Genomic DNA, 23,645 nt, shown 5'->3' with positions numbered 1-23,645 from the left:
TTTGAGAACCAGTGTTTCTCAAGCCTTACTGTGCATAGAAGAAAACAGGAGTTTTTTAAAATGCGCGTTCTGGTTCCGTAGGTCTGGAGCACAGCCGGAAATGCTGTTTCTAACAAGCTCCCGGATGATAATAGATGCTGCTGGTCCGCAGACCAAACTTTGAGTAGCAAGGTAGTAGAACTGTGGTTCTCAAACGTATCAGAATCATCTGGAAGAGGCTTGTTCAACTACCCCCCAGGCTCGGACTCAGGAGGTCTGGAGTCGGGCCTGATGACATTCGTTTCTAATAAGCTCACGAGTGATGCCCATGCTGCTGGCCCGTAGAGCACACTTTGAGCAGCAGGGGTATAGAGGGTGGAGCACAGGTTTTGAAGTCAGGCAGCCCTGGCCCCTTTTCTGACTTCACACCTTGCTAGCTCTTAGGTAAGTTACTTAACCTTTCTGAATTGTCATTTCATCATCTGTAAAGTGGCCATTATTGGGCAAGATTAATTGGGCTAATATGAAACACCTAACAGACTGCTTAGCTGTGCTGGTCCTCCAACTTGATTGCAAACTGGAGTGTGAACTTGAATTACCTGAGGCGCTTTCAAAGAAACCAACCTATAACTGCTGATTTCATTGGTGTAGGGTACTGAGCATCAGGATTTTTTAAACTACTCTGGTAATTCTACTCTGCAGCCAGTACTAGGTACTGACCTAACACCATGGCTCCCAAACTTTAGTGCATATCAGAAGCACAGACTGCTGGGCTGCACCCCCAGAGTTTCTGACTCAGTTTGGGGTGGGGTTGAGAATTGGCATTTCTAACAAGGTCCCAGGTGCTGGTGCTATGCTGGCGGTGGGGGGATTTACACTGATCAACAGCTATCAGTAAAGAACGCACAGAGCAGGGACGAGAGGATAATCTTGGGTTGCTGAGGTCCAAACACCAGGTCTGGAGCTTCACCAGCTGTCCAGGTACGTCAATTTACAAGCCCACCTCGGTCTACCTGGGCTGGGGGCAGGGCAGGGGTGGGGGCAAAACATTTTTGTAGGGGAGGCAGGAAGAACCTGCGTTGTTTATCCAGACGGAGAAAGGCCACTGAACTCAAACATGGCATGGGGAGGGGGGGACTTCCCTGGCGGTCCAGTGGCTGAGACTCCATGTTCCCAATGCAAGGGGCCCAGCTTCCATCCCTGGTCAGGGAACTAGATCCTACATGCTGCAACTAGTTCACATGCCACAACTAAAGATCCCTCATGCCACCACGAAGATCCCGCGTGCCGTGACTACGACCCGGTGCAGCCAAGTAAATGATAAAATAAACAAATATTAAAAACAAAAACAGGGCTTCCCTGGTGGCGCAGTGGTTGCGAGTCCGCCTGCCGATGCAGGGGACGCGGGTTCGTGCCCCGGTCTGGGAAGATCCCACATGCTGTGGAGCGGCTGGGCCCGTGAGCCATGGCCGCTGAGCCTGCACGTCCGGAGCCTGTGCTCCGCAACGGGAGAGGCCACAGCAGTGAGAGGCCCGCGTACCGCAAAAAAAAAAACAAAAAAAAAACAAAAACAAAAACAAAAACACATGGCATCAGGGGAAGAGCAGTGACTTGGCCTGGGTGACTCGGAGCCCAGAAGTAAGTTGTGTGGGTTGAAGCCACAAGGAGGCCCACAGCTCAACACCAGGAAGAACTTTTTAACCTTGAAAACCGCCCTGTCTGAAAAGGGCACCAGCCTCCTCCTTTGGCAGTGAGCTCCCTGGCGCGGGAGGTAGTTCACCGAAGCCTGGGAGTAGGGAAAGCGAGAGGGGTTTGAACCGGAAGACGTCTGCGGGCCCTTTGAAGCCCGAGACGACACATCCCCGCAGCTCCAGGCGAGACGTTATTCTGGCAGCTTTCTGTTTATTTAGGAAGGTGACCGGCTGGAGCTCTCGCAACAGACTGGTGTTTCCCTGGCCTGTCAGCAAGCGGTTTACTTACTTTCCCAGGCAAACAGGAAGGCGGACAGCGCCAGCAGGTGGGCGAGGCTGCGGTGCGGCACAGGGGCCACCTGAGGGGCGCTGCGGGGAGGCCGAGCCCCGGGGCCCCGCGGGCACTGCGGGTGGGCCGGGCAGGCGGCCCACGGGCGCGGGGTGCCGGGGGGAGGGGGAGGCGAAGAGGAGGGTCAGCCCACGCGCCGCCACGTCAGAGCACCAAGAGAACACCAAGTCTTTATTACACGAATTCCTATGAAACTGCTCCAAGAAAAAACCCACACGTGGGAGAAAAAAACAAAAACAAAAAAACGGACAAAGCCACACACACGGACGGGGGGTGGGGGGCGACTGGCGCTCCCCCTCTTCTGTGCCCGGTCATCAGGGGCCCTTGGCGGGCGGCAGCACTTCCGCACTCGCTCGGGATGCTGAGCCGGGCCAGGGTCCCCCTCCAGCACCGCGGGGAGCCCGTCACGCCCTCATTACCTCGAGGTGGCTTACGGCCACCAAGCCCCGCCAGGCTTGGGCCCGCTCCCAACGCCCCACCGCCGTGCCGCTGGGCTGGCTCCCCGCTCGGGCCCTGGCCCCGTGCCTGCCCGGCTCCCCGGTTCTCCCGAGGTCAGCGCCTTCCCGTCTGCAGCTGGGCCACAGGAGCCCGGCCGCCCCTCCCTCCCTCCCTCCCTCCCTCCCTCCCTCCCGTTGGCAGTGGTTGGTGCCGGGTCAGGTTCGTAGGACCCTTGTTTTCCTCCTGGCCATTTGCCTTCTCACTCTTGGCAAGGGGCACCCAGCAAGCCCTTCTGCCCCAGGGGCTCTGGCCCGGCTGGCAGCCTCTCCTTCTTGCCCCTCAGTCCTGCACCTTCTCAGGGTTACTAAAGACCTGGCCGCTGCCCAGCCTTAATGACAGCAGAACGTCTAGTCCAACTGGGGAGTCAGAGCCCCTGGAGCCCCCACTGTCGTGGGACTACAGGATCCCATCCAGAACGGACTTTTGTCTTCTGTCAGAGTAAAGACTACCCCTGCCTAGCTAGAATCCACCAGCTCCGGGGTGGCCAGCCTCCCCGTCCCCGCTGGGGGCCCTTGCCAGCCCCTAACAGAGGCAGCCCGAGGGGCCCAGGCAGGGTACTCAGCAGATACCTCTCTGCGGTGGCCCATCACTCCTCAGAGCGGGCCCGAGTGACTGCCCGGGACTCTCTCACCCAGAGCTCCGTGCAGGGGTGTGCCAAGGACCAGCACCCCCGGGGAAAGACTGAGATGCAGAAGGCCATGGGAATAAAGGACCCTAGGTGCCCAGAAGGGAGCTGGGGATGGGGGTATGGGATCAGGCAGTGTCTGTGGCCCGACAGGAGAGACCAGGACAAGAGGAGGGCAGGGGCTCCACCTTCAGGCCAACGAGCCTCTGGTAGGATCATCCTCCCCTTTTGGGTACTCCAACCTTTGCCAGTTTTCTGGGTGTTTTTTTTTTTTTTTTTTTTTTAAGAAGAGGGGTTAGATCCTACATTTCCACTTGTCCCCCATAGAACAGCCTGGCTACAAAAGGGACCGTGGTTGGCTGTTGCCTCCACCCTCAGGCCCTTCCTCCAATCACAGCATGCAACTCCGAAGTTCTAAGTCCCTTGGGAAGTGGCAGTGGCAGTGGCAGTGGCTGGGCTGGACTGTGGCCGGAGAACCACTGGGCCTCAGAACTCAAGCACCATCCATCCGGCTGCAGCTGGGCTCTTCAGCGGAGGGCCGGTTTGCTCTCTGGCTGCCTCTACCGGGTCAGATGGTCTCCGGCGAGGAGAAACTGCTGCATCTGGCAGGAAAAAGGGATGGGAGAAGTCTTTTTCAGTGGAGCCCAGGGGTCTTTCCTCACCACTGGTTCCTGGAGAGATGGTTCTGGGCAGCAGCTTCTAAAGACAGGAGCCTTCTCCTTCCCCCAGGGACTCTATGTCAGCCTTGGAAATCTGCCTGTGGTCACACCCACCAATCCAAGCTCCTAGAAACATTCCAACTTGCAAAACAGCAGGGACTCTGGCAGCTAGAGATGGAGTGGTGGGGCGGGGGGGGGGGGGTGAAGCAGCTGTCTGTGAAGGGCTGAGAGGGGTGCCTGGGTGCCTGGGTGCCTGTCCTGTTCTGTGATACAGCGGTAGCCCAGCTGAGCTACACCAAGGGCACCTGTAGGGGCAGAAAAGTAAAATGGGATCAGAATTTGGCAGGATCCCCACACCAAGCTGAGGAGTCTTCACTTGGAAGACCCATTCAGAGAGCAAGGGAGAAGTGGAACTATAGTGGTGTCCTGGTGATGGGTGAACAGAGCAGGGGCAGTGAAGAGACCAGCAGCTACTACCCAGGTGATGAGAGTCTGCCAGGGCAGTGACGCGAGGAATAAAGCAGAGAAATGAACTGGGGAAATCAGAAGTGGGACTGTCCAGCTTTCAGTGAGTTGACAGCCAGGGCTAGAAAGACCATCGTGGGCACAGCTGGGGCTGTGGAGTGGATTTGGAGAACTAAGATGGAGATTCAGATTTGGGAGCCAACTGCACAAAAGTATTGCTGATGCTGTAACAGAGGCTGGTGGCACCGCTAGGGAGAGGGAGTAAGGAGACTTTGAAGAGGGTCAAGCCCAGAGCTACGGGGAGAGCTGGGATTGAGGGAGTGGAAGGAGCCACGGGAGCCCAAAAGCGCACAGAGAATCAACGGCAGAGAGAACGCGGATCCAGGATTCCTGGGGCCACAGGAGCCAAGGGAGGGCAGTTTCAGGGGAGACGATGGGCATGGCGTGCAGAGACAGCACCAGAGGATGCAGAACAGGAAAAGGCCCAGGACCTGGCAAGTGATCCTGAGTCAGTCTGGGGGTGGGGTGGGGGGCAGCTGGCAATGGGTGAAGGATGCACTTTTCTGCAAACTGGGTGATGATGGAAAATATTGAGGACTCTTGGTTTTTAAGATGGGACGAGGAGGATGTAGACTTGAGGAAGGAAAGGGAAAAGCTGGAAGATTCAGGAAAGAAAGAAATGATGAGGAAGGTCCTGATAAGGGGTGGCTTTGGGCCAGCACGTTTCCCGGGGGACCAGTGGGAAGGAGGTGGCAGCGACACTGCACGGGAGGTGGGGGTCCTCCCCCCCGGCTGGCTTTATTTCAGCATTCCGGATACCTGGGAAGCGTGGGTGCAGCCACATGGGTGGGGAGAGCCTGAGAGAACACAAGAGGTCTGGAAGGGCCTGGTGGAGGGTGGCGAGTCAGCTAGAAGTGACGTGAAGGCCAGCCGCCCAGGCTGAGGGGAGAAGGCGCCTGTACTCTTCCTGGCTGTGTCCTCCCCACCCTGGTTTCTCCGCTCCACTACAGCTACCCGGAGGGTAGCAAGTATTTCTCCATAGCCTGAAACGGGGCCATACCTGCCACACCGTGAGCTCAAGAAAGCCCTGTAGATAGCTGACCACTAGGACCAGGACAGCGGCTGGGGGCAGGGTGGGCAGGCCGCTTCCTGATGGGGGAGGGGCTGGAAGAGGGACAGGTTCCCCTGAGCCCTGGAGGAGGTGTTGACATTCCCTCTTTCTTCCCCAGGGATGCACTGGGCAAGAGGAGGAAGAGCAGCCTGGAGGCCCATGGCTCCAGCCAGACACAGAGCTGTCTTGAGAGGGGCCGTTTCCCTCGTCTTCCCACCACCGAAACCCAAGAGGCAACGGCAGAGTTCTGTGCGGACACGGCCGGGTGAGGCCGTCTCAGTTTTTCTTAAATTGTTCTTAGTGTGCTGTGTGGATCCTGGACTCTCTTCTCAACTGTGCTGTAAACTATTCAAGGTCAAAGCTGATTTTTCTCTTCCTGTTCCTAGCATCTGGCTTAGGCAGGTGTGATTATCTTTTGTCAAATGAATCAGTAATGCAAAACACTAGTTCCCCCACGCACACGTCCCCCGCCATAACAACAAGGGAAAAATCCCCGGACCTGCGCCATCTAGTTGCCTGAGCCTGATGCCTCTGGACCACGGGGAAGACCACGCTCTGGGGTGTGGGGCAGGGCCGTCCTGCGCCTTACCTCTTACCGTCCTTCCCTTAGTGCTTCCTCCACCTTGGGCACCTCCTGTCGCCTTCCCCGGAAGTCTTCGTCTGAAAAGCAGAGGAAAGCACCTCACCCCCCACCCTGCAGGGCCTCACTCAGGCCCGTCCCCCAGGCTGGGCAAGACGGCTGACCCAACTCTCTCCACCCTTGTTTGCCGGGGCCCACGCTGATCCCCGGGAGCGATGCGTGGGTCTGGTGAGGGGCAACTGGGCACGGTGCGGGGTTAGGACCCCTGGCTGCTGCTCTGTCTCTATCGGTGAGCTCTGAGGCCTTGGATAAGTTCTTCCCTCAGTTTCCTCATCTATAAAACGAGACGGGGAAGTGGGACTGTCCAGATGACCGCCAAGGCCCTTCTAGCCCTTGTTTCTGGACGTCTCCTGACCGTCAAAGGGCACCTCTGCTCTGAGGCCTGAGGATCAGGGTTCAGCTGTGGGCCTGGGAAGGTCGGAGGCAGTGTCTGCTGGCCCACATGCCTTTGGGAGGGACTGAATGAACGCTGAAGGGCCTCTGGGGCCCAGACACTGAAACTGCCCAGCGCTTGGCTCTCAAGGGGAGGCCCTTCCATGTGGGCGGGCCTGTCTGTCCCCTCACACCCCAGAGAATATTCCCCAGAAACAGCACTCGGCGCTTTGTACTCCAGGTAAAGATTTAGGTGGAGGTGTGGCTGGGCCCCTTTTCAGGAGTGGAAGGGAGAGGCAATATGGACCAAGTCGGGCGGGGGGACCCATTTCCCTGGGTCACCTGCCCACCAACCCTGATATGTCCCCCAGGTTGGGTGTCCCCTCCTTTACAGTCTGGGTTCACCTGCGAAACACCCAGGCCCTCCTCTTGGAGGACCACCCATCACAGGCAACTCAGAGCCCCGACTTCCCTGCCCTCCCCGCCTCACCACACGTGTGGCCCTCCACGTCGTCCAGGAGATTGGCTGTTGAGGCCGCAGCCCCCAGTCTGCCGGGCTATTCAGGAAAACTGTCCCAGGGATGGGTGGGCGCTCCCTGTCCCTGGACTTCTACCCCCGCTCCAAGCTCAGGAGGCCTTCACCGCACCAGCCTTATCCCCCCAAACTCCCCAATACCTCCCGCAGGCTCCTTTTCTTGGGGTCAACTGAGCAGCCAGGCGCTGACTCTCTCGCCCGGCTCCCACCTCTGGAGATAGAGAAGGAACTTTCTCCCTGTTCTCCTTTGGCTGCTCAGCTTCTTTAATAATATCCTGGGCCCTGTTTGACAAGCATGGATGCAAGTCTGGGTAAAATGGTGGAAAACAATATTTTTACTGGAGGAACTAAGAGTGAGAAGGCAGGGCCAACACGTGAGATGAGGAGGTGGAAATGTCTGTGGATTAATTCAACTTAAGAAATTAGGGGGGCTTCCCTGGTGGCACAGCGGTTAAGAATCCGCCTGCCAACGCAGGGGACACGGGTTCGGGCCCTGGTCCAGGAAGATCCCACACGCCGTGGGGCAGCTAAGCCCTTGCGCCATAACTGCTGAGCCTGCGCTCTGGAGCCTGCGAACCACAACTACTGAAGCCTGTGCGCCTAGAGCCTGTGCTCCGCAACGAGAGAAGCCACCGCAGTGAGAAGCCCGCGCACCGCAATGAAAAGTGGCCCCCGCTCTCCTCAACTAGAGAAAAACCTGCATGCAGCAATGAAGACCCAATGCAGCCAAAAATTAATCAAATAAAATAAATTAATTAATTAAAAAAAGAAAGAAATTAGGAAAAGGTTTGCTGATTTCCATGGAAGGACGAAGTTTTCTCTCAAGATGCAGATTACCCCAGACAAAAAGTTAAAAAGTGGTAGGACAACTTCTGAGCCTACAGGGGGCCTACACTGGCCCGTTCCCCATGCCTGGTGACGGGGGGTCAACACTGAGGTCAAGAGATAGGGCAGCGCCAGGCTGGCAGCAGGGCCCACGGCGGGAGAGGGGCGAGTCACACGGCCCGGTCCCGCTCCGGGGGAGGGGGCGGCCTCAGGGAGTCCAGCCCAGGGTTTTCAGCACCCTTAGCATCCACCGCTGCCCCCCAGTGCCAGGCTGGAAAGGATACGACTGATGCTTCAACAAGTGTTTCCTCTTTGACTTCCTCATCTTGGTCTTCTCCGAGAAGGCCCTGGCCAGTTCAAACAGCTTCCTCCGGGTGGCTAGGGGCAGAGAGACCTGTGAGCCGGCAGCCAGAGCGGCAGGGAGCCGCCCCCCAGGACTGGGCCAGGCGGGCAGGCTGGTGGGGGAGGGCAAGGGGTGACAGCAATCGCAGACGGGGTCAGGCTGGTGCCGTGGCGGAGCGAGGCTGCCATCCTGGGTCGGCCGGCAGAGGCAGCGCAGGCCACCGAGAGCCTGGCCGGGGACCGCAGCCAGCAGCTGAGATCCAGCTGAGACGCGGGTGCTCCTCCTCCCCCCGCCGTGACAGACGGCTTCGCATCTCGGCTTTCCTCCCGCCACCTCCCTTCTCCCCTGTCCACCTCCAGGGCTGGTTCTGGGATGTCCATGACTAATGCGAGATTTTCTCTGAAATGGAGCCTGAGAGGGTGGCAGCCTCATCCACGCATGGTTGTGTGTCTGGGGGGTGGGGTGGACGGGAAGGCGGGACCCGGCTGGCAGGACTTTGTGGGAAGGGGCCACTGAGCCGGTGGACCGCCCACCCACAGAACGTGGACTTAGCTTGGGCCTCCCCACTCAGGCCCGGCCCGGCCAAGCCCCCTCAAGCCACAGAGAATGTGAACTCTAAAACGGCGGGGGGCAGGGGGGTGCGGTGTCCAGCACATTATTTTTCTGCAGACAGATGGCTCAAGAGGATTTAAAACTTCATTTGTATCCAGACTCAGTTGCACAGGGAAGTGAGGCAGGAAAGCTGAGGGAGCCAGCCCGTGATTAAAATGTCACTTTGGCTCACCAAGAGTCAGCTGCATTAAAATTCCGGGTGGCTCCCTCCCTCCCAGGAGGCCACAGACCCGTCTTAGAAGAGCTGGGGAGGGGGCGTGGGCGGGACTCACATTTTCCCATGTGTTTCAACTTGTCCCTGAATAAGGCATCTTCAGACACAGCGGGGTTGTTGTCGCTGGTTCCTGGAAGCGGGGAAGACACCTCTGAGGGCCAGTGGCTGCCCAAGGCCCGGGGAGGCGGGTCAGGGCTGTCCCCACAGGACAGGGGCTCAGCCCCACCCTTCCACTTGAGGAAGGGAGCAAAGAGCAGGCTCCTGCCCTAACGGGGAGGGAGCTTAACGCAAGGAGGACGCCGGGGGTTCAAGGAGCATTTCTTTCCCCACCCAAGCCTCACTCTCCCCTTTTCTGTAAAAAGGGTCAGTGGTCTGGTCTGTATGTGTGGAGGGCCGGCTCCCGCAGGCTCCCAGCTGTCCGTTCCTCTGACCCCTCTGCATTCCGTGAAGGCCCTTTGGTAGCTTGAAATCAGCCACGATGGGAGTGTTTACACCATGGAAGCTACCCGATGCTAAGCACTGGGGCTTCCCCTGCACCCCGACAGGCTGTTACACATTCACCAGCACGTGGCCAGCCTGCCTGCGTCCTGACGTGGTGCGCCGAGTCTCCCCGTTCACTCAGCACCCACTTGGGTCCCTCACTGCCCTTCTAAAGCTCCCACGCTAATCCCGAGTCACCTTGCCTGCTAAGCCCCTGTGAGTCATTCTGAGCCACCTCAGCGGTCCAGGTGTCTATGGTTAATTTGGGATCAAGGACAAGAGGCTGCTGTTAAACCCCCAGATGCATATCTGGGGGGACCTAAGCTCGCAGCCTGTCGCGTATGAATCAGTTCGACAGGATTTTCTCTCTTCAGGCTGGGATCAGCTGAGCTCCCCGTCCTTTCCCCCCTCCCCCATTCTACCACGCGACGTAAGATCTGTCTCGGGCAAGAGCTGCGGATTCTTCTCTGAGGCGGGCAGCCTGTGTGTGTGTGGTGGGCACTGGCTGACCAGGGGCCACTGTGCACACACACAGGCAGAGTCCAGATGTCGAGTATGGAACCGGGACCTTCAGGGTGTCCCCAGCTCCAGCTTGACCCTCATCCGTGCAGCCCAGCAGCCTGCTGTCCACCCCTGGCCCTCCTTCAGCCACTGAGGCAATTCTTGCTTCTCACCACCCTTCCAATTCTATTCCTCCAACACTAAGGCAGAGCCTGGCCCGTGGCAGATATTCCCCAGCTACTGAATGAATGAATGAATGAACGAACTCTTCCCAGACTGATCCTGCCCTTCCCCGCCAACATGTCTCTGCCATAATTAACAAGTGTGTCCTCAGCCTTGCTGCTTCATTCTGCCTGTTTCTTGGATGCATCTCCAGTGTTCGTTCCCAGTCAAACCATAAGCTCCCCCGGGGCAGTGACCCAGTCTCTGAGTCCCTTGCCACCTCACCTCCGACACCCCCTGGGACATTACGTGGTGTGGTGTGTCCCCTTCTTGCCCGTGCTCCAGGCACCTCCAAGGACTTCCGCCAGTCCGTTGGCCGATCCCGGGTGTGGGTTGCAGCAGCCGCTGGGTTGGTAAGAACCCGGGGCTGCTGAGCGGAGGGGCCGTCTCCCTCTCGGCGAGGATGGAGAAGAGGGAGAAACCTCCCTGCCAGCCTGTTTCCTCAGCCGACCCCCAAACTCCAAATACGCAAACCACAGCTGGGGTGTGAGCCCCTACACCCTCCAAGCTCTCTCTTAGGAAGGCAAGGTTACCTGGGACAGGAGCGGGAAAGTCAAAGTCATTTCCCACAGCTACGCTGCTGCTGGATGTAGATTTCTGGGACTCGTATTTCAATCGATCTGGAAAAGGACCACATTCTGGTCGGGGAAGTTAGCTCCCACCCAGGGGCAGCCTGCGCTGAGATGCAGGAGGCTGTTAGAGGCCAAACCCCCAGAATCCCCCCCACACACACATGCAGGCACAAAATACGTGCACACACGACGCCTACGGGCTCTCAAAGAACCAGAACTCTCAAAGATACAGAAACTACTGCCCTGACCACCACCTGCAGTGTCAGAATGTCAAAATTAGAAGGACCCTGGGAAGTCGGAGAGTCCAGCCCTTCATTTAAAAGGAAAGACCCCGAGACCCCCAGCACCTTTAATGCAGAGCTGGGACCAGCCTTGGGCCTCCTCTGTCTCAGGCCAGACTTCTCCCTGCACACCGTGCTCCCTCCCCCAAAACACAGTCAGACACACACACGTGCACACACACACACCCCCTCCCACAGGCCCCTCGCTGTACCCCCATCAAACACTCCCACCCTGAAGCGGGAAGGCAGCCAGGCTGGGGGCGGCAGAGTCCTGGGCCCAAGGACAACTCAAACACCCAAAAAACTCAAGAGCCCCTGCTCTAATGTCCTCTGCTCAGGGAGGCACCCACGGACCCAATCCCTCTATTCCTGGAGCTCCTGACACACGGTGCCGAAGCCAGTGCCTGGCCCAGAGCAGACAGGCAGGGGAGCAAGGGAAGGGCACCCCTCTCTCTCTCTCTGAGTTCCAGAGGAGGGAAGCGGTGGCTGGTGACTCAGGTCCCTGTTGGCAGAATTCTGAGGCTCCCACCAGAATAACTCAACAGCACAGAGGCCACCCCGAGCCCCAAGGCTAAAGCCAACATCAGCCCCTCCTTAGCCATGGAGCAGCAGCCGCAGCGCCCCACCCGGGGCACCACCTCTCTCCAGGGCAAGGAGGAAGTCGCGGTTGCGCTGCAGCTCCTTCATGAACTCCTCGTTCTGCAGGAAGAGCGCGATCCTCTCGTCCTCCAGGTATTGCTTCCAGCGGTTCTCCTGGTCCCGGGGTCCGGGCCCGGCCGTGAGGGGCCGGCCTCCCTCTGTGCTCGCAGGCTTGGAGCCCCCGGAGGTAGCCTGAGGAGGGGAGCGAGCATGTGGGTCGCCTACTCACAGGGACGCCCGCTGCACAGACATCCACGCGCACCTGGGGGTACACGTGTCCTTCCCAGGATGCTGTGGCCGCGCCCTGCGGCCAGCACCTCCTGTCTCACTTAACAGGCCGGAGCCCTCTCTGCTGAGGAGGCAGCAAGGGCTTAAAAACGACTCCCCACTTCCTCCACCTTGGACCCCCGCCCCCCACCTTCCTTCATCAAAACCTGAATAGTCCTGAGGAGTGATCTGAGACCTGCTCGGGGTCCCCAAACTCAAAGCTCTCCCTGTCTAAGCTGTCTCAGGGGAGACCCCTTGCCAAGGGCCGGCCTCTGGGGAGAAGCACCCTGGCCCTTTCCCAGGGGAGGGAAGGAAGGTGCTCTGGTGCTCTGCCGGTGACAGCCCCCCACCGCCCGCCCCTGCCCACCTCCCTCCAGCCTGGGGTGATGGCTGCAGCCAGGGAGCGTCCTCAGGGCTGTCACCTTCCTGGGTGGAAGAGGGAACCTCCCGGCCCAGACAGGAAATGAGGCTTTTGGTTCAGTGTTCTCTCCCTACAAACCCAGGGCAACAGAAATAGCTCAGCCTGGGCTCAAACAGCACGGAGTGACGCTGGCTGGCATGAGCGGGGTGGGCAAGCAGAGCTGCTGCACAGGCCAGGGGCGGGGGAATCCTCCGTTACCTGTATGCTGTCCAGCTGCTGGGGCAGGATGCGGAGAAAGTCTTCCGGGAGGTTGCCTAGCAGTGGGGGGTTCCAGTTCCGATAGCGCCTCTGGCCGGAAGGGGGCGCCGAGCCCAGCACGTCGATGCTGCAGGGTGAGAGGTGACGAGGAGGAGGGAACAGTCAGGCCCACACACAGGTGTCCTGGCCCAGCACACCAAGATCCCGCTCAGACTGGCACTGCTGCTCCAGGGCCTCCCGCGGCCTCCGCTGCCTCTGGCACAAAGCCGCAGCACGCTCGCTCCGCTTCTCAACCAGGCTTCGGCTGACCCCCAGCCTCTGGGCCCTGGGCTCCGCTGCACTGGATGTTCAACTACTCGGCGCCTTCAGGGTCTCTGGGCCTAGAGAGCTCTGTGTTGCCGGCGCTCATATGAGCGCTGTGGATTTTGACGTGGACGTGGCAGTCATGGTCCTTCATGCTTCTATCCCTAGCACCTCGCATGACGCGAGCTCCTCCTGGCTGCTGAGTGCCAGGTGTGCTCCGAGCGAACAGACACAGAGCTGCCAGCAGCCCAGCCCGCCCCAGTGCTGGTTCGCTAGGGTCGGGGGACATGGGGACACCAGGATCCCTAGAGGGTAAGCGGATCTAGGCTCCAGTTCTGGCGCAGACACAAGCCAGCCACGTGGTCCTGGGTGAGACCCTGTCCCCTCTGGGGCTCAGTCTCCTACAAGCTGCTGTCTCCCTGCCCAGGTGCGTGGGAGCCCCTTGGGAGGCTGTCTTGAACAACGTGCTGAAAAGGCACCTGGAGGTGTGGGGTCGGAAGGGCCCTTGTTCCAAGTGGCGCTGGGGAACCGCTCCCCTGGGCCAAGGCGGAGGCCAACAGCGAGGCGGAGAGGAGAGGCAGGAGACCGTGGCACGTGGCCTCCCTGACCCCCAGCCTCCCGCCCTGCCGTCCTGGCCTGAGGGCGGCCTGGGGCCTGGCCAGGAGCTCCCCACAGCTCCTCGGCAGCCTGCAGCGTGGCAACCGCAGGACACGTGTTCTGCTGAATCAGGGAAATGACACACAGAGAAGGCAGCCGAGGGCCGGGAGCCACTCTCTCTCGGGCCTGGCTCTGATTTGGTCTCAAGCTCCAGGAATCCCGCCCGCCCCCTCACTGGAGGGGAGCTTTTCCGGGCTGCCCCTGACTATGGAAATAACTTCCTTTCCTTTTCTATTTTGGGCGGGTGGCCTGGCGGGCCGAGGGGGAAGGGTGGGGGCGGCAGCAGACAGGATAACAAGCCGCTAAATGCCTGGTGGGAGCTCAGCTCTCAGACAGGAGCCAAGAAACCCCGGGGCCCCTCTCACTGTACAGATGCGGGAGTGGTCCAGAGAAGAGCCTGCCTCGCGGCCCGGGACTCCCATTCCTGGGCGCCTTTCCTTCTCCAGCGCTCACCCACCTCCTATCACTGCTGGTGGCTTCATTCTTCTCCGAGGGCCAGAGAGTCAAGGGGGTGGATACCCCATCCCTCTGGGACTCGAGGGCCTTCTTTGGTCGACCCCGGCACCCTTCCTCCAGCTTCAGGGTCTTCATCTGGGACATGGGTGCCCACCCCAACTCAATCACACCCACAGCTACCCAGGAAAGCCAAGGAGAGAGAGCCCCGGAGCTGCAGCTGGACCCCGCTAGCCGTTTGTTCCTGAGAATCCACGTCGGGAGGGGACGAGGAGTAGGAGGCTGAGAGTCCCTCGCTGCTGGGCCTGGCACCGGCTGAGATGAGGTCAGCCCACAGCTGTGAGAGCCAGGGGGGACCCTGAGCACAGGCGGCCCAGGCAACTGCACTGGGGTCAGAAAGGAATGTCAGAAATGAGCCGAGAGGCAAATAAAAAACTTCCAAGGCTGTAATTTCAATAGAAGAACAGCAGGTGGCCTGTGAGGAGGCGTGCCTCTGGGCTTCAGCGCCCGTCATTCATTCAGGAAAGGACGGGCTGGGCGAGGAGAAGGAGAGAGAAGGCTGGGGGGGCTCTCTGGACCCCAGAACTAGAGCTGCACGCCCCATCAGACCCCCAGGCTCACCCAAAGAATATCAGAGCCCAGAAGGATTTCAGCAACAAGCCTTCCAGGCAAGATTTTTGGTAAAGACTAGACACTGAGGCCCAGATGGGGTCAGGCCTGTCCTGGAACACAGAGATCATCCTGCTAAAACCTGGGCCCAGGGATCCTGGCATTCCAGGCGCGCTCCCCTGGGATCAGCCTGCCTCTCTGTGCCCCAGCAGCGCCAGCTCCCAAACCCTCTTCCCTCTTCACTCTCAAAGGCACCCCAGAGACTGGAGGTGGCAGAGGGGAGCCAGGCCATTCCTAGCCCCAACCCCCCCCACTCAAATCTGATTGGCCCCAGCAGCCAGAGAGAGATTCCTAAAACACTAACCTCACCCCGTCACTCTCCAGCTTAAACCTCCGGCTGGAGGATAAGGTCAAAGCTCCTCGGAGGACCCTCAAGGGCTTCCATGATCTTCTCACCCCTCCAGCCTCCCCCAGCCATTCCACACTTCCTGCAGTTCCCTCAGATCGTGCCCTCTTTCCTGCCTCCAGGCCCTTGCACATGCTGTTTCCTTTGCCTGGAACGCCCTACTGTCCTCCGCTTTACCAGCTCACTGCTTGGACATCAGTTCCTCTAGGCTGCCTTCCCTGTACCCTGCCGCACGTCTCTGCCTCCCCCAGACCCTGATCTCCTTGGGAGGTCAAGGCGGGGCTGTATTCATCTCTGTATCGCACATGGTTCAGCACCTGCATGCTTCAGGTGACTCCATAAACGCTGGAAATGCACGTCCTGGATGGAGAGACTGAATGAGGCCCTGGAAATGGGCTGGGGGTGGATCTGGGCCTAGCAGGGCCATCCCGAGGCAAAGGGGCACGTGCTCAGAGGCTGGCCCTGCTTCTTCGGAGCGCTGGCCTCTGAGGGGAGCCTTACCCCTGGTCTCAACGTTCACTGTCAGAGCTGACCTCAGAGGCCCACTGTGCAGCCAGGGGCAGGAGGAAGCAGTAACGCACTGGCGACAGGTCTGGTTCATACCCGGCACTGCGCTAAGGGCCCCCCCACAATACCTCATTCAACCCTCACGAGAGTGCTGAGGCGGGGATTAGTATTCCCATTTCACAGATGAGGCAGATGAAGCTCAGAGACGTTAAGCAGTGAGCCAAAGGCACCTCAAGAATCAGAAGTGAGGCAGCTAAAGGAGGCGGGCTGGGGAGAACACTCCGCCTCTGTCCGACTTCACAACTAAGTTCTCTTCCCTGTATCCACCCCCAGGCCAGCAAAGCCTTCATTTCCGGGTCAGGCCCCTGAACCTGAGGCAAGGGCAGTAACTTGTCCAAAGGTATGAGCAAGACCTCCTGAGCCTTGGTCTAGTGCTGAGGTCATCTTGCCCCCAACTGGGGCTCCCATCACTGGGCTACACTACCCCTACCCTACTTCACCCCAGCATACACAGAGGAGGGGAGGGAGGATGCGGCCAGGATATCCATGCCAGGTTTACAAAGGGATTCTGTCTCTTATAGGCTCAGTTTTCCCTTCGGAAAAATAGGTAGAACTAGTCTGCCTAATAGAAACTGAACTTTTTGCAAAAGCATCTTGGGATATTAAAAAAATGTCAAAGGAAAATTATTTAGCCCTGGGCATCATGACCCATCCTGGGCTGCAAGTCCTGCCAAGATCTCACCCAGACCTATCCACTTACCCCTGCTTTGCCCCATTACAGCCTCTGGTATCACTTGTGATGGAGGACCTCAGCTCTGCTCATGTCCCTGACTCGAAACAATGCTTCCTCCTCCCCCCATAACTTTCTAGGCCTCTGTCAGCTCCCTGAGCTGCAATCACAGAGGTTTTTCTCATTAGGGGGATGACAGGACACAGCAGGGAAGAGCATTTGTTGGCTTTGGAGTCAGAAATGACCTGGGTTCAAATCCCAGCTCTGTAGACTTAGGGAAGTTATGAAACCTCTCTGAGGCTCAGTTTCCTCATCTGTAAAATGAGGATGACAACAGTGCCTGCCTCACAAATTGTCAGATGGTTTGAATGCGACGGCGTAGGTAAAGAACCTTGTCAGTTTCAGGCATTTGAAGGGTGCTTAGTAAACGGTAGGTGTTATTATTATCTATACCTGTATGATCACAGAGTTCTCCACCACCGCTATCTGGGGCTCCCAAGATCCCCAGAAGGCAAGATCCACTGGAACAAGGTCCCTGTCCCATCATGTCCCCCCACCCCTCCCCACCCCAGGCCTGAGTTATTCTCAGGACCAGCAGCTCCAGGAAAAAGAGGCACCTGGGCTCCAACGGCCCTCCTCAAACACAGAGCCCAGAAAAACCAAGCACTTCAGAGACCCAGGGACCCAGCTGGCAACCAGCTTCATTTTAAACTTCCAAATCACAGAGTCCCTGAGCTGGACGAAGCCTCCAGGGACCCAACTCTTCTGCTTCCAATGACTGAATTACCCCAGAAAAAAGAGACTAACTTGCTCCCATTGCTTAAAAAATCCCCACAACATCCCTAGAACAGGGAGAGCAAACAGATATCTATTCCACCAATTACTGATGACTGTCTGGGAGTGCTGTTTGGAGGAGGACTCTGAGGTTCTGTCTCAACTTAGCAGGAAAGAGCACAGTGATCAATTAGTAATGTTTGCCATGGGCTCAGGAGGGGAAGTGTCAGGACACATTCCATGTGCTTGTCATCCCCACTCTGCATCTCCCTTGACTATAAACTTCCAGAAAGCAAAGGCTGAGCGTCGTCTATCTCTATGTCCCGTCCAGTGTTCAGCATAGCACCTAGTCTGGAGTAGGAATTTAGTGGATGTCTGCGCTTGCAATCCTTACAGTTTGACAGTTCTCTTTGGTGTCTAGCTAAAATGCCTCTGCTGCAGTAGAAGCCTGTTCTTGGTGGAATAGTATTACCGAAGGGTCCAGTCAAGTTTCCCACTGTGTTTGTACTCAATCCCAAGCCCTGATCCCCCGCCCCACTGCCTTGCGTTCTGAGAGGAGACGGATTCTTACCGGGGAGGTGGAGTCGGGGGAGCCAGAGGGTAAGGCCTGTCGAACATGTGCATGTGGTAGGCTGGAGGGGAGTACACAGGCGGGGGCTCCTCATCAGAGCTATCAGGTTCCAAGGTCCTTTCCAAAATCTGTATCAGAGACGACAAAGAAAGAAATATTAACAATCCTTCCTTGAATTTAAATAACATTTAGACAAAATCAAGTGTGGGCGAGGATGTGTAGTAAGGGAACTCTGCTGCTGCTGGTGGGAGTGTAAAGTGATATAACCAGCACTCTGCAAAACCGTTTGGCTTCCTGTACTAACGCTCAGCACATGGGCTACTTCTGAGCCCACGATTCCAACATACACAGCAGACGTGAAAGCACTTCTCCCCAAAGGAATGCTCCATGCAGCATTAGCCATCCAAGTAAGGTTCAAAACCAGGCAAAACATGGGACTTCCCTGGTGGCACAGTGGTCAGGACTCCACGCTCCCAATGCAGGGGGACTGGGTTCGATCTAGATCCCACATGCATGCCACAACTAAGAGCTCGTAGGCAACAACTAAGGAGCCCAAGTGTCTCAACTAAGGAGCCAGCGAGCCGCAACTCAGGAGCCCGCCTGTCGTGACTAAGACCCGGCGCAACCAAATAAATAAATAAATAAGTAGACATGTGGGGGTGAAAAACAGGCAAAACAAATTCACAGGGATTGCAGTTGGAGCAGTGTGACCTCTGGGGGTGGGGAAGGCTGAGAAGGGGCACAAGGGGGATTCCAGGCTCTGTTGATGTTTCTTGATCCAGGTGCTGAAGAAACTTCACCAAGCTGTGTATTTGTGGCTCATGGACTCTTCTGTCCCTGTGTTACTTTTGATAAATAACTTTAACATCATTCCTACCTCTCAAAGTACTTCCACATCGATTATCTCATCTTAAGCTCAAACAACTTGGCAAAGTAGGCTATGGATCATTACCCCCATTTTACAGATGAGGAAACTGAGGCCCAGGCTGACCGATTAACATGGCAAGAGCCACACACTGTTTCTACAACTGAGTCTTTAACTTAGATGTGGTCTCTGCAGCAAGACTGCCTCCTTCAGACACAATGCCTGCACACCCAGGTTGGATTCTCAGGGCAGACAGCAGCAAAGGGAGAGCCCAGGCTCTTTCTTGGCCTCCTCTCCTCATCCAGGAGCCAGAGAAAGGGGCAGGAGAGGCCAAGGCTGGGCAAAGGCCAGGCTCCCTGCCATATGGACTGACCTGAGCCCTTCTGCAAAGAAGTCTGGAGCAGGAGGAAGCCATCAACCTGGAGAGCCCAGGTCACACAACCCCACCCCCGCGCCCTCCTCTCCAGGTCTGTGCCCATCTCCTCCAAGACCAAAGAACGTGGGAAGGGCTCAGAGGCTGTCAATTGGCCCAAAATTTGCACCCCAAGTGAATCTGCAGAAATCACTGCTAAGATGTCTCTGCACATCCCTGCCTGAGCCCAGCCATGCCCAGGCACCCAGTCTCAAAGGGACACCACGGCGGGTGGGCAGGTGGGTGAGTGAGCGCGCACGTGCGCGTGCGCGCACACACACACACACACACACACACACACACACTGCCATGCTTTGGAAGGCGGCTGTGCTCTCCACTACACCACCAGCACACACACACTGCCACGCTTTGTACACGCACAGCCAGCCTGACCCGAGGAGGCCTCCTGCTCTGGAATGCACTGACGTTCTTTCCTTTGAGTCAGAAAGTACTTAAACAGATGCTTTTGCAGAAAAAGAAGAATGCAGCTGCTTTTCGGGCCACTGCTCTCCTTACCCCAAACTTCCACAAGAAAAAGAGAGAGAGAACACTGTCAAGTCCAGCCCTGCTCACTGGCACACACTTGCACAACCTCCAGTGCCCGGCACACAACTGCTCTAAGGGACAGGGTTCCACGCTGGGGCCTGTAGGCCGAGCCCCTCCCCCTCAGTGGCCGGCCTGGACTGTCCCCCACCCCGAAGCCGGTCTGCGCGAGACGGGCGAGGAGGGGAAGTCTCAGTAGGAATTGCTCCCAGAAGGAAGCCGCTTGGGGTTCCTCTGACTGGGGCCCATAGCAGCCGCCCCTGGGGCTCAGAGAGGTCGGGCCTCCACAGCCGCGCAGGGGGGGCTTCCTCCCCTCTCAGCCGCTCCTGCCTCAGCGCGGCCTCCTGGGGCTACAAGAGCCAGACGCTCATCAGAGGCTCCTGGAGCAGAATGAGGAAACACCAAGGAGGCAGACAGCAGGCCAGGCACGCTCCGGAAAGGCTGATCCCCAGTCTCCAGGGAGAAGTAACCCCAGCCATGTCTCTGGTCTCCGCCCCCGCCCTGCCCCGCCCCGCCCCCTCCCCCACCAGCCACAGTGAGGCTGTTCTTCTGGCTCTAAAGGTGCTGAAGTTTTTGGTTCTGTGGCTTCCTGGCTTAACTCCATGTGGGTGATGGATGCCTGCCAGGTGCTCTAGGGGCCAAGGTCTGGGCCATTTATCTGACAGGAGATATTTCTCTGTGGCAAGGATACCCCTCGGGCCAGCCCACCATCCATCAGCCCCCAGAGAGGGGGCTTTTTTCAGTCAGCACTTATTGTCATCCCAGCTGCTGCTCATAAATTTTCCGCCGCACTTTGCGCTGGCTCAGGAACCGCCTGCCGATGGGCCCACGCAGAGCTCCAAAGATGGGGGGTTGGGGAAACAGCCAAGGAGGGGTGCTGAGAAGGGGCTCAATCTGGAAAGCAAGATTCTTGGGAAAACAGAAGCGCACACAGTGCAGGCCCGTCTAGGGCATCAGGCAAGCTTTGCGGAGGGTCGCAGGGCTGTTGGTGCCATGAACAGAGAAGGAAATATGATCCTACCTGCCAGACTGTCAGAATAAATGAGACTGTGGAAGGGGTCAGCGTTTGCAGAGAACTTTCCTTCCAGCTCACGCTTAAAGGACTTATCTGCACACACATACACACACCTCCCTTTCACAAAGAAGATCTGGTTTTTCCAAAACTCCCTCCACTGGCTAATCCAGGCAGAGCCAAGGAGCGCTCTCCGGGAAAGAGACTGAAGAAAGCTGCGCAAAGACAGCAGCAGCATTCATTCATTCAACAAATACTCCCCGAGTGCCTGCTATGTGCAGTGACTGTCCTGGGCGCTGTGCGTGACACAGGGATGAGCCAGATGCCATTGCCCACAGAGCTTCTCCTCCATCCGGACAGAGAACTCCCAAGCAGCAGCCCCACAGGAGGAAGAGCAAGTGGGCTTTGCCCTACAGGATGACTCTGATTAACGGAGAATGGCCACCTGCAGGGCTGTGTTGAGAAGGACTCTGAGGCCACATCTGGGTCTAGGTTTCCCACTGTAAACGGGGGTAATAATAACACCACCTCACAAAGTTTAGGAGGATTCGAAAAGACGATACACCTAAAGCATGTAGGATGGTGCCTGGCCCAGGCTGGGACTCAGTGACGAGCAGAGCTGAATCCGATCTGCTGGGTCCTTCCGTCCTGTCCATGGCTGCATGTCCCAGATGCCCCTGTGGGCAGTGACCCTCTCGTTGAAAGGCTGTGAGTGCCCCTTCTGCGCCCAGCACTGCACGTCCTGCTGAGACTGGGGGCTCAGACATCTACTGAGCTCTTGGAGGGGCCGAGGAGGCCTGGCCACACCCAGCAAGTGGGCCTTGATGCAGTCGGGTGGTCCCTTCGCCCTCAGCCACCTTTCTGGAGAGAGGAGGGAACTGCTTGGGTATCGCTCGCGCCTCGGTCAGAGGAACTGAGCTCGCAAGCTCTCTTCCACGGGCCCCCACGCTCCAGAACACACCACGCTCTTTCTCAGCCGCAAGGCCTCCTGGTCTCTGCTCACTCTAGGATCCTGACAGGAGGTCCTGCTGCCAGTTCCCGGACGAGTCCTTCTCTGTTTCACCTCTGAGCCTGTGCACAAGCTGTTCCCTCTGCCCACACACCTTTCCCTCACTCTTCACTCTTCCTCGGGGAAGCCATCCCTTCCTCTCTGTTGCTTCCATTGCTCCCATCCTAGCACTCACCCCTCCGGGCTGCCACTGCCTGACACCGGCCTCTAGTCCTCACTGGACTGTGAACTCTGTGAGGACAGAAACTCTGACTTGGCCTTTAGCGGGTACCTGGAGGTTCAGAAAATACAGACCAGACAGCTCCAGCCCGGAAGTGGGGTTCGGGACGTTGTGGGGGGGGGAGGTGTCTACATTTTGAACAGGCTCCTTCGTTCTGATGACCCCTGACCCTGGGTCTAGTACCGTGCCTGGCACAGCCCCGGAGTAGTGCTCAGTGTTTGTTTAGTGACCGCATGAATTCTGCCCATAAAATAAGGCCACGGGCTGACTTGGGTACGTTTCCCTAGGAGAAATAAGGCTGCTTGCTAGGTAGAACCCAGACAGGAGTATAACCCAAGTCCTCTAAGAGGTTCAAACAGTTGCTGGAGCTCCGGGGAATTATCGGGGCCGTGCCCCTACCTCCGGGGGGATGCTGTCCTCCGAGTCCGAGCTGTCCTCGTAGACGCTGCCGCCCCCCGCCTCCAGGTTCATCTGCAGCAGCTGGTCGATGGTGGCGTCCACGGCGCCGCTGTTGGCCCGCAGCACGCACTCGATGATGTCGTAATCCATGTTGGGGAACATGGTCTTGAAGTCGTCCATGGCCTGGTTGAACTCGAGGCGGCGCACCTGGCGGGCGGGCCGGCTGTTGTTGAGCTCCTGCGAGGCGGCCGCGCTGCCCCCAGCCCCGCGCGCCGCCGCCGAGCCGCCCCCGCCGCCGCCGCCGCCGCCGCCGCCGCCGCCGCCGCCCCCGCCGCTCCGGCGGAACAGGCTGGTCATCTTGCCGAGCCGCTGGGGGAAAATGTTTCCCGCCGGCGCCGAGCCCCTTCCCCCGGGTCCCTGCGCCGTCGCCGCTCGCTCAGCGGCTTCGGGAAGCTCAGTCCCACGACGGGCGGGGTCCCCGGGTCAGGAGACAAGGGCGCGGCATCCGGGCCTGGGCCGTGCGGGGCTGGGCGGCTGGTCATCCACACCCCGGGAGCGTCCTGGGTCCGGCTCCACGGACCATCCCACCTGAAACCGAAGGAGACAAGAGTCAGGGGCAGAATGCAACGAACTTGGGCGACCCCCGCCAAGCCCACGGGAGAACAGCTTCTTTCTGCTTTCTCTCCAGCTGCGGTAAACAGGCACAGCTCTTTACCAGTTAGCAAGGGCTTACATCCCGACACCACTATGAGGTAGGTGCTATTATCCCCCTTATGCAGAGGCACAGACCTGAGAAAGTGGAGGAGGTGGGGACTTGAACCCAGCACTATGGCCCCTGAGCCACTGGTCTCAACCACTACACACACGGCCAAGGACTCCTAGAGACTTGACTGGGGCAGGAGGGGCTCTGTATAGGCAATGTCCTCCCCCTCTGGTCTCCAGCCCCATCCAGTCTCTGCTTTCCTTAGCTCCCTCACCTCAGGGCCCCACCATCATGGCATCCACTTGTGCAGAGCTCCAGTAGATCTGCAGCAGAACGCAGTGCAGCCCACTCAGAACCAGGCCTGTAAATCACTTCCAAGGTATAGCGCTTCTGCTAGTGCAGGTAACTGAGAGTTGAACGTGTCTAAAAACATCAGGTTCTGACTTTCTCATGCTTATCCCAGGATGTACGGTAGTTTTGCTAATTGTAGAAAAGTGGCAGCTTTATTTTAAGGGGCTGTTCCAGCAAAGGATATTCTTAAGTCCTTTTCTAGTACTCGGGGTCATCATCTTAACAGATGATAGAGAAAAGCTGGTGTGAGCAAATCAGCATGATGGTCTTCCTTGCCATGATCTCCACAGTTAACTGATGATGAAAGGAAGACCAGACCAGAGGGTGTGGAAGGTGCAGTGGAAGCGCCCTCCCTCACCCTGAGGCCAGAAGACACATCACTACCACTGATTCCTCCTGTCCCTAAAGGTTAGTCCCCTCACAGGTAAAAACGGGGCTTCATACTGTCCCCCAGTGCCTTCCAGTGCCACCAGGCTGAGATTCTTATCTCCTTCAAACCTCCACCTCCTTCGAGGGACGTGGAAACTGTCCGGGGCTTATGCTCTGGGGCTTGCTGGGTGGGTGTCTGCCTAGTCCCAGGAGGGCGGGCTGTGTTCAAGAGCAGGAAACTAGAAGCACATGG

At 58.0% G+C, this 23,645-nt stretch overlaps 1 protein-coding gene across 1 annotated transcript; it reads right to left on the bottom strand.

The window, feature by feature from the left end:
• Window positions 1-2,652: 2,652 nt before the first annotated feature.
• On the bottom strand, window positions 2,653-22,326 carry CUEDC1 (CUE domain containing 1; the record flags this gene model as incomplete). The annotated part of the gene is made up of 10 exons (XM_079725098.1): window positions 2,653-3,744; window positions 5,967-6,037; window positions 6,880-6,938; window positions 8,034-8,127; window positions 8,977-9,048; window positions 10,655-10,741; window positions 11,613-11,805; window positions 12,500-12,626; window positions 17,510-17,637; window positions 21,970-22,326. The coding sequence occupies 9 exons, from the start codon at window positions 22,324-22,326 to the stop codon at window positions 5,970-5,972; spliced, it is 1,185 nt and encodes a 394-aa protein (XP_079581224.1). The 3' UTR covers window positions 2,653-3,744; window positions 5,967-5,969.
• Window positions 22,327-23,645: the final 1,319 nt, after the last annotated feature.

Source organism: Hyperoodon ampullatus (genome assembly GCF_949752795.1).
Source record: "Hyperoodon ampullatus genome assembly, chromosome: 19".
NCBI lineage: Eukaryota > Metazoa > Chordata > Mammalia > Artiodactyla > Ziphiidae > Hyperoodon > Hyperoodon ampullatus.
Note: the sequence above shows the minus strand (reverse complement) of the source record. Positions and strands in the feature narration are given on the sequence as shown.